At 36.8% G+C, this 13304-nt stretch overlaps 1 protein-coding gene across 1 annotated transcript in view; it reads left to right on the forward strand.

Annotated features, from left to right (window-relative positions):
- The first annotated feature begins 7167 nt into the window (after positions 1-7167).
- LOC123747853 (short transient receptor potential channel 4-associated protein) overlaps positions 7168-13304 on the forward strand; it is a 44568-nt gene continuing 38431 nt past the window's right edge. The window contains exons 1-3 of the mRNA XM_045730056.2: positions 7168-7364; positions 11492-11611; positions 11887-11988. Of these exons, the coding sequence (XP_045586012.1) occupies positions 7263-7364; positions 11492-11611; positions 11887-11988 (324 nt within the window). The 5' untranslated portion in view covers positions 7168-7262. The remainder of the gene's footprint in view (positions 7365-11491; positions 11612-11886; positions 11989-13304) is intronic.

The following is a 13304-nucleotide window of genomic DNA, read 5'->3' on the forward strand; positions in this document are numbered from 1 at the left end:
TTTTTACCACATTTGACTACTTCCTGTAATCCTGCTAATACACCTTTGAGTTCAGCCTGCGTTGAAGAGACATTATCAGTTAAGCGGCGTCCAACAACAGTATCTACAGTGCCGATGTCAGTGTACTCCCTGATCAAGCAAGACTCCACATCCTGCCTTCCCATCCCTAGCTACTGACCCATCACAATATACATGTAGAGTGTTTTCTGTAGGCAGTTTTCTAATTATACAATCATATGTTGCCCTCAGCTCTCCTATTTCATACATCTTTTTTTTCTTTTGCAAGGGAGTGATTACTACATCTACATTACAATCCTCCCATGGTGGTGTGAATTTTCTCTAGAGCACAGCAATACACTCTGTAATAACATCATACTTTATAACATTAGAACATAAGCTATTCATATATACTCTCTTCTTCATCATACACTGTTCATTACTTCCCACCTTTTGAACCGAGAGGATTAATTCATTAGCTCCCCCACCTCTCATTAATCTAATGGTAGAGGCTACATTTATCTCTACAATTCTATCCCCAATACTCTGCAGATTCAACTCCATCCTCATTATCTCAATCATAGCATTTCTTGGGCATCCTAAGATAATTCTCATGGCTTCATTTTGTACTTTCTCCAACTTGCCCATCCTACCTTTACCAAAACAAGAAATGACATGTGTAGCATAATCAATAAGAGATCTTACAGTACTCAAGTATATCATTCATAGCACAGGGACTCCCACTCCCCTTTCCACAGCATGCCAAGGCCTTCAGAGGTTGTAATCTCTTCCGACATTGACCCAACAGTCTGTTCATCTCAGCTTCCAAACTCTCATGGGTATATCCAACATATATGCCTAAATATTTATATATATTACTTCTCTCTATATTTTTACCGTTTATTTTCAATATAATGGGCCTCCGACTTCTACATTCAAACTTAGTTTTGTTTTTATTAACCACCAGTCCCATATGGTGACACAGGTTTCCGAAATTGTCCAACACTGTTTGAACCTTTGAAATAGCTTTGCCCTGAAACAAAATATTATCTGCATATATGATCGGAGTTACCCCATTTGAGTATCTCTCAGATGCTATCTTATTCATTAGTACATTAAACAGGGTGGGACTCAACACTCCTCCCTGAGGTGTGCCGAGTTCAAAAGACCTCACACCTGACATACAACCTTGATACCACATCTGAGCCTTCCTTTCGTAAAGATAATCCCCTATCCAGCGCAATAATCTCCCTTTAACACCCAGACCAGCTAATTCATATAAAATAACCTCTTTGTTGGCTTTATCAAAAGTTCCTTGTAAATCAATAAAAAACCTATAATAATCATTTTCATTAGCTAGACATTTAATAATACAATCAGAGGTGCTTTTTCCTTTGAGGAACCCGAACAAATTACTAGACAGCTGATCACCTATTATATATAAAAGTCTATTTAAAATGATCCTCTCCATCATTTTACAAAAACACGAAGTTAAAGACACAGGTCTGTATTCTCCATTGACTTTAGGGATAGGGATGATCATAGCTTTTTTCCATTTACTGGGAATACTGCCCTCTTTATAACTAATATTAAAGAGGTCTAACAGTGGACTTTTCGTCATAATGGCAAGTTCATTAAGTATTTCATAAGTTACTCCATCCTTCCCAGGGGCGGTAGATTTCCCAACTTTAATCACCGTTATTAGTTCTTCTCTGGTAATACCTGTGCAAGTGACATCACCACTGTTACCTGCTGTAAGTATAAAATCCTTCCTTAGATCTTTCCAAGAATCTAATGACTCTCGTTACAGCGGGTAATGAACTAAGTTTAGCAGCTTCCGCCCATTTATTTACAAAAGCATTTGCAATTCCTTGCGGGTCAGGATGTGCAACAAAATTATGCTTTTTACCCCTTATTTTATTTACGTCTTGCCAGATTTCCTTCAAGTTTCTGTTACTCCCAACTTTCTCTGCAAACTCCTGCCAATACTTGCTCCTAATTTCCTTTCTCTTCTCCCCACACAGCCTAGCAACTGCCAGTAAAGCATTCTTCCCTTCCTCAGTTCTACCGCTCCTATTCCAATTCCTGTGAGCTCTCCTCATTGTTAATGTCCACCCCTTAAACATCCTATCATGTGTATAATTTTCTTTTCTGGGGGATGCTTTTTTATACTAGATGTTTTCCGGTTCAATGTTGCATTAAATACATCTACCTCCATAATTAAATCTTCATAAAATGCTTCTGCATAATAAATGAACTCAACTAAAAAATATAAACCACCGCAAATGTTACGGTGGTTACGATTGCGTAATAAATGTAGTGCATTAAGTGAGATGTCGGTCGGTCGTATTTTATTATCTAAATAAACTTACTAAACTTGAACTTAAGTGTCTCTCAGTTTCTAGAAGTTTCCATGTAACTTAAACATGTCTGAAGGTTTAGAGAGAGCTTATAGCCTCCTCTGTCTCTTCATGAAGCGAACACACATTCCAGCACTAATGTCAAGTACTCTGTCATACTACAAGTACTACAGAAATAAACGGTAAAAATATAGAGAGGTAATATATATAAATATTTAGGCACATATGTTGGATATACCCATGAGAGTTTGGAAGCTGAGATGAACAGACTGTTGGGTAAATGTCGGAAGAGATTACAACCTCTGAAGGCCTTGGCATGCTGTGGGAAAGGGAGCGGGAGTTCTTGTGCTACGAATGATATACTTGAGTACTGTAAGATCTCTTATTGATTATGCTGCACCTGTCATTTCTTGTTTTGGTATAGGTAGGCTGGGCAAGTTGGAGAAGGTACAAAATGAAGTCATGAGAATAATCTTAGGATGCCCAAGAAATGTTATGATTGAGATAATGAGGATGGAATTGAACATTAAGAGTATTGGGGATAGAATTTCAGAGATAAATGTAGCCTCTGCCATTAAACTTGGCCGAAACGCTGTGCGTATTAGTGGCTGTAGGTATTTGTATGTACTAGCTCTATCTATAAACCCAACATTATGTTTATAACTCTTCTTCTATGTATTTACTTTTACTTGAATAAACATTTTGATTTTGATTTTGATTAGATTAGTGAGAGATGGGGGAGCTAATGAATTAATCCTCTCAGTTCAAAAGGTGGGAAGTAATGATCAATGTATGATAAAGTATAATAAGAGAGCATATATGCTTATATATATATATAATAATAAGATAACCTTATGTTCTAATGCTATAAAGTATGATGTTATTCCAAAATGTATTGCTGTGCCTAAGAGACAAGTCACACTACCATGGGAGGACTGTAACGCAGATGTAGTAATTATTACCTTGCAAAAGAAAAGCAGTATGTATGAGATAGGAGAGCTGAGGGCAACATATGATTGTATAATTAGAAAATTACCTACAGAAAACACTCTACATGTATATTGTGATGGGTCAGTAGCTAAGGATGGGAAGGCAGGATGTGGAGTCTTGATCAGGGAGTACACTAACATCGGCACTATAGATACTGTTATTTGGACGCCGCTTAACTGACAATGTCTCTTCAACGCAGGCTGAACTCTAAGGTGTATTAGTAGGATTACAGGAAGTAGTCAAATGTGGTAAAAATGCCTGCTTCTTTATTGACAGTAGAAGAGTGTTGGAGTTTTTAAATAGCAGACGACCAATTTACCAGAATATTGTGAACGAGTGTAGAGAAAATGTTAAGACATTAGAAAAAGTGAGTATAAAGTAAGATTCATGTGGATCATTTCACATGTGAGAATATTGTTGAATGAGGCAGTTGATGAGATAGCGAAGAGAGCCACGGAAAAAACTTTCGTTGATGTTGTATGTCAGAAAACTTTGAAACAAATAAAAACAAGAATCAAGATGATTAAGAGGATGAAGAAAAGGTTAAGAGAATGGCAATGGTGGACAGTAGTAACACACTTAAGAATTATTCAACAATATATTCAAATTCGTCCTTCACCTATGGTAAAGGAAAGTCTACTTGGAAGGATTCAATTTACATGAGATTAAGATTAGGATACAAATATATCTGGCAATACGGTGTTGATGTCAGTGAACAAGATAAAGAGTGTAAATTATGTAATATGCCGCACGCCCACACCTTAGAACATTATGTATTAGAGTGCCAACTTATTGATAACTATAGAAATAAGGAATTAAATAGTGTACTACATCAAATTGTTTGGATGTGTGATAATGGTATGACATATAGAATACTTAGGAGCTACAGGCACTTTGCCCCAAGAGTGTAACACTTATATGCTGTGCTTACTTTATTAACCTGCAATGTTAAATGTGATTCTTGTACTGTATTAAGTGGATTTGTACTCACTGGATTTGTGCGCCCCTTGAGGGACTTGAAGTAGAGGAGGGTAGAAATAGCCTAAGCTACTCCAGCCCTTTGAGATGTATTTTACTGTCTCAATAAACGTACTTGAACTTGAACTCTGTCATACTCAATTTGCAATTTTAATTCCATTTTCGTTACTTCAATCATTGTATTTCGTCGACACCCCAAGAGTAGTACTCATAGCCCGCCAAACACGACGAAACTACGACGTTTCTACAACGTTCGAACAACTTTGGAAACACCTTCTAACAAGTAGTAACAAGTATATAGCAAGTTGTAACAACTGTCTAACACGTCATAAAAACTTTATAACAAGATGAAACAGCTTTGTTTCAGCTTTGTTTGTTTTGTTAATTTGGGTAAGTCCTTGGTCCAAGGGTGGGGATGCGAATCTGGGGTTCCTCGGGATCCCGGTTCGATCCCCGTTCTGCTCCAAGGATTTGCCCACCATATTTCATGCCCGAAACGCTTTGCGTAATAGTGGCTTTAGGCATTGTATGTACTAGCTCTATCTATAAGTCCACCAATCTTTGTAAAAATTTCTTGTATGTATGTACCTTACCTAAATAAACATTTATTTATTTATTTATATTATTTACTTTGTAACAAGTTGTAATAAGGTAACAATAGGAACCGTTACGTTGTGTGTTTACAGGGAGTTTCCTTCTGTTTCTTACCTCTCATTTCCAGTTTTTATACCACTTCCCGCTCTGTACAACAAAATGGCCGCTGCATAGTTCATCAGGGAGCCGACATTGTTTATTTTTTTTTTTAATTCGTTTTGTGAGGGACAAGAAACCTGCGTATATTTACCTGAGGGGCCATTAACCCTAATGGCCTTGACGAGGACAGGAAGCAGGCGGCTTGTCGAAGGTCCCCCCCTCCACATTTGCCTTGATTCTTCTTTACACTTTATAGTATATAATATAGTATATATTATTATTATTATCATATTATCTAGTTTATATATATATATATATATATATATATATATATATATATATATATATATATATATATATATATATATATATATATATATATATATAAACTTCAAGAATAATCAAGAAAATACGTGATTCAGCTAAAATGAAATGATACGAGTGCTTTCATGATTCAATATATTTTGAAGCAAAACGTGTTGAATCACGAGAGCGCTCGGATTAATATTTTTTTTCTATGTGAATAGTTTTGCATACTTTAGGGTTATATCGAGTACTACTAACCCTCCCCAGGATGCAGCCCCACAACAGCTGCCTAACTCCCGGGAATCTGTTTACTGCTAGGTGAACAGCAGCAGTAGGTTAAAAAAAACGTGGCCAACCATTGCTGTCCCGCTCGAGAATCGAACCCAAGATCCTCGATTGTGAATCGAGAACGAAGCCAACTACGCAACATACTACTAGATAATATGTATGTATAACAGCCGCAAGATAGAGACCTCCACACCTGCACCAGAAAATGTCATCATCTTTAGGGAGGATGCTGTCGAGCTTCACATAAGGTGCTTATATGATGTATTTCAGCGTTTTTACGCTCACATGTGTATCAAACACACACATGCCCTCCCCCCCCCCCCACTCCTCCAGGCACTTGTAGGGAAGTGGACACAGGCTCACTTCCCTACCATTTACAGTGTTATTTTACTTTTCGTCTCCTGCATTTATATATAACTTTATCTTCACTTATAATAATAATAATAATAATAATAATAATAATAATAATAATAATAATAATAATAATAATAATAATAATAATAATAATAATAATAAAGTTTATTCCAAAGAACGTGTATACAAAGAACATAGGAGGAATGCACAATAGTAGGGACCGGACCGGAGTTACACACACTAATGAAGGAACTATTATGCAAAGCATTTCAGGCAAAACTTAAAATAATATAGAAAAAAAATAACTTAAGATGTGAGGGATTAAGAATATTAAAAGAAAACTAAGCTAACAAATTGAATTAAAATGAGAACGCTCAAGGAAAATAACAGTAGTTTAATTACAATAATAACAGAATGGAATTACAAGGTGTAATTTAGAAAAGCAACTGGACCCTTGCTAATGCCATTTTCTTCAAACATGACAAAACATAGAGTAATATAGTATAATTAAGTTTAACTTGGCTAACATTAAAGGACACGAGTAAACACTTTATCAAAGAAATGTATACAATTCTTAGTAAATAAAATTTCAAAAGTAAACCTTTTGATTTTTTTTTAACTAAACCTTGTGACATCTTACTGCAAGAATGTTTAGGGCGGTTTGAATTTTGTTAGCCTAGATTCTTGAATAAAAATGTCATCTGCATACACGATCATCGCGAGCCCTTAATATTATTTTGAGGCAGGTGGGCAAAATATATGTTGATAAAACCGTCCTGTGATGCTTGTACAAGATTGTGTATTGTGAGATAATGGATGATTTCCTTTCTTGACTTTTGACATGAGTTTTAAAATGTGAATGTATAATAATAATAATAATAATAATAATAATAATAATAATAATAATAATAATAATAATAATAATAATAATAATAATAATAATAATAATAATAATAATAATAATAATAATTTGGCGAAAACTGAAGATCATCATTTATTTACTTCATTTTATAAAGCCACTATGTGCTAACTTGAAAGACAATTCCATAAACTATAAATAATATTTAAATATATCTCGAAAGAACTGTACAAGACCGAGCTACACACATCGAAGTAATTAACCCCCCAAAAAACCTGAAATTCGACTAGTTTAATTTTCCCGGGAAAGAGTGTGGGGGCAGGTGCGCGGCGCGGCTCACTTGTCACCTCGCCATCAGCTGTTTGTTTGGGCAGAGCTGGAGGAAGAAGGTCGCTCGGGGACACCCTCTCTCTCTCTCTCCTGCCTCATCTCTCACCATGTCCTCACGCTACCTGGTCAAGAAGAGATACAAGAACCTGTCGAGATATCGCCTCTACAAGAATGAGATCAGCGGCCATGACACGAACACTGTGTTTCTGGTGAGTGTGGGGGAGGTGATCTACCCTGGCCAACACTCACCTGGGGTATCTTGTGATATCTGGCTATCTTTGGTATCGGAGACCCAGGCTATCGTAGAAAAGCAAGCCAGATGGGTTTGTATATGATCGCTATTCCGGTTTGGTCGTTATCTGTAAACATATGTCTCTAAGGCCTATCCTATAGGCCAGTGAATTGCTTGGAGGCTTCGTCCTGCATAAGGACCTGCAATATAGATTGTATTTATTATGAATTAAGCAGACATGAATGTGTTTGAGTTATACCAAGTGAGTGTTTTTTATGCAGTGCTTTTGGGAAGGCTTTCATATCAACCATATTATATTGGGACTGCCCGTTACAGCAGTATGGTGAAGATTTCAGTATACGCTAATAGGTTTTTATAGATGTTGCTGCAGACAAGCTGGCGATATCACTGTGATTTTACACACCCCGCACACAGTTTATATGAAACACAAAAATGTATTTTGTTTTTGTTAGGGTAGAGAGATTAAAAAGAGTAGCGATGAAACATTTAATGTAATGTAACAATGTAACATTTTGCTTTTTTTTGAGCCCAACTTCAGTTAGATAACTGCAAGCTGTTGCATACTTAAAAGTTTGCCAATGGATTTTTTGTTGTATTGAAACCTCCTTAATCTAACTTGTCTAAACTAAGGCCACTGGAGAGGGTAGCCCACAGGGTATGTATCCAGTTTTAGCAATTAAACAAGCTATGTCAAATTCAAATTCAACATTTTTATTAAAGTAAAATTACATAGATGAGAAGTTACAAACATAATGTTGAATTTATAGATAGAGCTAGTACATACAATACCTAAAGCCACTAATACGAACAGCGTTTCCGGCAAACGCTACCTCACCAAACGCTATCTGCCTTCGGGCAAATGTATTCAACACTAATTTATAATTTGTATCATAGTTGTACTGCCTGTATTAAATATTTTAAGGAATATGTTAAGTCATTTACAATATGCAAACCAGAAACACCTTTACCTAATCTCTCTTGTTGGTACAGGACTATTGGGCACCATTATTTGAACACTAGAGAATGTGAAGTACAGTAACATAATGTATAATGCACTCAGCATGAAGATGGTGTAAACACTTGTTGGTAGGGAGTTTGATGTCGCTGATAACATTTAGTTTATTATATTACTGCATATAGGTTTGGTTTTCAACTCTATTGCCTTCTGGCACACTGACCAAGGATTAAAAATAGAAAATTGATTGAACATAGTTATTTTTTGGTATTTTGTAATTAAACGTAATTAACAGTAAAACTAAATTATGTATGGTAAGAAAAATGGGTTTGTGTACCATATTAATATAAGTGGTGAATTCGTTATGGTTGTCATATTGTGTATTTCATGCATAAGACCCATAATGCAACTATGGCAGCACCAGCTGTGGCAGACAATGTTTTGGTGCTATTTTTGGGTGATTGTGCAGCAAGAGGTTTGGTTAGAGCATATGAAGAGAAATTAGCAAAGTTTAACTTTTATCCAAGAGTTGACAGTAAATATGATCAGATATAAACAGTGTATTAATTTGTCCTCTTATGTTTTAGCTTCAGTTTCTGGGATAATTTACAGCACTGAGTCATTTTTTAATAGTTTTTAATTTAATTTCAGCCTAGTAATCACTGAATCACACACTATTTTGTTATGTAATCACTTGATCATTTATATTATCTTTTTTTTTAAGCTCTATATGTATTTAAAGATCTTGTTTAGTGAATGTGGTCACCCAGCAGATTTTCAACTGAGAGTGGGCAACGGGACATGATTCAAGTAACAAGGACTCAGAAAATGGACCCTTATCTTGTTTTGGTTCAACAACTGGTCCAACATAATGAGCTATGTCAAGTTTCAAAGATCTATTGGCAGTGGAAGGGATATATGAAAAACATGGTTAAATAATTGACTTGTCGATGAGTGTAACAAATTGCCAAGGAACAATTGAAGCAAATGCAGTATCTTGGTGAATTTGTTAGCCAAATCTTTAAGAGAAAGTTGTTTGCTATAAAATTGAACATTTCTCACATAGACCAGTAGGCCTTAATGCATTGTTCCTTCATATGTTCTTATTTACTTTTGCTGCTGCCCACTGTACAGTGTTTTGTTGTGCTTATTAGAGAGTAGGATAGGATTAATTACGTAACATTTTAAATACAATCTTTGGTGGTGCAGTGGTAACACCTGCCCCCACGCTTTGCGAGTGATTTAGCCTATGTTCGTATCTTGGTTAGGAAGGATTGACTAGGAGCCAATCCTTAATTGTTTGCCTCTATTCACCTAGAAGTGATTGGGTACCTGGTTATTAAATGTTTGGTGGGTCGTATTCCAGGGAAACTAGTGGGTAAGGCTTGCTATGGGATGGGAAAGCTCAGAGCTTGCTAACAGGAGTCTGTCCTATACTCACTTGTGAAGAGAAAAATACTTACCAGGTGGGTTTTGAATGAGTATTGATAGTACTATATTAACACTTTCGCTCACCCCGCGCGCCACCCCTCGACAGGGCGATATGGGCCCCAGCGTGTCACTGAAGCGCGCGTTAATTCCGAAAAGTGTATACTCTCTTCAACTTTGTCACCTCAATTCTCCTTCTACGAGAATAAATTTGGTATCATTGTGTTCGCAATAAAATTCTCTACAGCACTAAATGCATATAAACTCCAAAAGCCCGGCTAATTACCCGCAGCAAACAGAGAAAGTGCGAACGAGTTACCCGGGAGCGCGCAAACGGGATAAAATGTTTTCACTATTTTCACTCTGGTCACCTCAATTTTTGTCCTAGGTCTTTCATTTTGGTTTCAATGGGTTCGTAATAAAATTCTCTAGAGGAACATTAGCATATAAAAAAAAACACCTGGTCACGCTCCAACCGCCGACGAGTTGAAGACGGGCCACGCGTTAGCCGTGAGTGAGCGCTCAGAGGCCTTCCTACTACACTCCCAATTCCCACCCTTTTCAAGCCTTTCTTTCGCAATTTTCTTCCTGGAAGGGCCTTGTTCATGATTACTATCCATCGTGGAGTAAGCGTAGATAGTTTCTAAAGCCGCAGTAAGAAATATAGCCACGGAAAATAGCCGAAATGTTCACACGTTTGAGATGCGAGGGGAGACGACATTGGTCACAACAGTGGAGCAAAGACAATGGGCCCACGGCGTGTGCCAAGCCGCCTGAGGGCCACGAGGCTCAACAAAGGAAATGGGAAGACATCGGCGCACATTTTAAAACCAGTCCCCAAAAAATCGGATACAAACCTGATTTTTGGCGAATTTTTAAAGTGGATGACGCAATGCTGCGTCATCCCCGGCATTACCGCCAGTAAACGGATGACGCAATGCTGCGTCATCCCCGAGCGAAAGTGTTAAATTATGAATTTAAATAATGGTCATGGTTGAAAGATTAGACACTATTCCTTCACTGTTTTTCTTTGAATCCTGCAGTAATTAGGAGCCAGGATAAAACAATTGGCAGTTCTTGTTCAGGAAAAAACATGCAAAGTAAAGCTTTCATACTACGGTTGGCTTCGTTCTTGACCCCTAGTTGGGAATCCTGGGTTCTATTCCCAGGTGAGACCGAAGTGGTTGGGCACATTTCCTTTCACCTAAGGCCTCTGGTCACCTAGCAGTAAATAGGTATTGTACATTGAGGTTAGGCAGCTGTTGTTGGGGTTGCATTCTGGGAATGTCAGTACAGTAGTTTGACTTAGGTGTGGGAACCTGATACAAATCTAAAGTATATTGTGCACAGGCTTGCTGTCCCCCAACAAAGATAATTCAAATTATGATGAACTGTGTTATGGATAACTCTTTAGCCTGCAAACAAAATATCAGAAGACTTAAGCTATCTCTGAATTAAAAAAAAAAAAAGGGGATTTTAGAAGATGGACAATTTGAAGTTCAGTATTTTGAGACTTCATTGAATGCTCTAATCCCACACTAATCCTAATCTAATGACCTCTTCACACAATGAGGTCATAGATACTGTGGTGTGCTTGGAAGTAAAGGTAACAGCTAGCCTGTATTATGTTTTACAAACAGTATACACTCAACCTTTATGATAGTTAGAAATGTGTGAGAAGAGTACTTTTTCTTCGCCAGGTTCCTGAGGACGGGTTGGATCACATGCCACATAGTGAGATCATGAGGGCCCTAAGAATTCTCGAGGCAGCGCTGCAGCAATTTGACGTCACAAAATTTTCTCTCATGGCCCAACTCAAGGTATTGAACTACACTAAAACTTTGTAACTAATCCTCTTACTTAGGAATTTCCTATTGACTTAATTATATAATTTATTCATATTCTTCAGTGACTTGATCTTAATTATAAAATTTAGATGTTGAATCATAACATATTCTAAATGTCTGTGCTCAGTATGTATGGTATACAATATTCCAAAATATTACACTTGCATTTTGTCCTTTATGAAAAATTTATTTTACAGTACATTATGCTAAATAGCTAAACATTATTCAAATGATTCATCCACTTACAGGTTTTACTTAACAACCTTAATTCTGGCCAAGAGGAGAATCTTGGAGACAGTGCTGTGATGGGTGATATAATTTCCCTCATTAGCAAGCACAATGGTGTAAAGGTGAGTGCTTAATAGATGCTCTCAGCATTTGTTGTACAGTTGATAGGCAATTACTATCTTGGGATAGGGCAGGAGATATGTATATACCTTATTCTCTTGAGATTATAAGCTTCTATCAATTTTCTTTATTTTTCGGTTGCTTATTATTTTCCTCTCACTTAACTCATATCTGCTTTACAAGGGTATTAGTTGACTGTTCTCCCCGTCATGTTGATACAGTATCATTTTCAGCACCCTCTCATAAAATTAAAGAGGGAGTGTTTGGTGTCCTTGCTAAGTGTTCATATTTCAGAAAATTTTCTTTTTTCTTTTTCTTTTTTCTCTTTAAAATTTTCTTTTCAGTGATAACTGTTATTAGTTAGGATATTGTCCTATTTATTGATTCAATTTGTTTTTGCCCCCTGTAATTAAAGAGAAATTTGTTTACCATTTTTGTTTATGAGGGTTCTTCTTAGTAGAGTTGCATCAATTAAAAAGGTTAAACTTTGAGACAGGATACAAACAAACTTCACTGAACTCTGTATACATCTTGTATTTAATAATATGACAGGTAGTCTTTCTTAAATATTAAGACCCAAATTTTCATAACCAGTATTAAACATAGATTTTGATTTCAAGTCAATATCTCAGATTGGCATTGAGTAAATATGAAAACATTTATTTTGAGGAGTACACGTGGTTGCTTCCTAAGGCGAGCAGTGCCCAAGCTATCTACTGAATGGCATACTAGGTCAGTAATCCCACTATTACTTGGTGGCAGCTCTAGACACAACAGAACCCTCCACCAAATTTCTGTACATTCTGCCTTAACCCCAAGGCTAAGCAGAGGGGAGATAGAAAGGAAGGTAGTGAATGGAAGCAGCTGTGTGTGTGCTGCTCAGTAAAATGCTCTCCATGTATACTTGAAGCCTGATTTCTGAGCTATTCCATTCCAAAGAGTCTACATATGGGACATTGTGTAGTGTTGCCCTTAGTTGTGCTACATATTCTCCGAGGTCTCGCAGGGGACAAGATGGTTAAAGAATGACACGATAAAACCTGACAGTTCTAAGTCACCTAAGTTAAAATTTGAAACAAAAACAAAATTATTATTTATCCAAGAAGCCTAAAGCATGAATGGAAAGATGATAGTACATTGATTGGAAATATCATAATCTAGTCTGTAGATGCAAAATGTTCTGGAATATGTAAGTGGATAATCTTCTGGCCCTTACTAACTTCTCTATTATACCAACCATCCTCTAAGTACTAATTAGGCAACACTCATAATAATGTGGCCAAGTACAGTCATGGACATCAGCTTAACACCAGCATGG

This window comes from Procambarus clarkii, chromosome 5 (assembly GCF_040958095.1).
Source record: "Procambarus clarkii isolate CNS0578487 chromosome 5, FALCON_Pclarkii_2.0, whole genome shotgun sequence".
NCBI classification, from domain to species: Eukaryota; Metazoa; Arthropoda; class Malacostraca; order Decapoda; family Cambaridae; genus Procambarus; species Procambarus clarkii.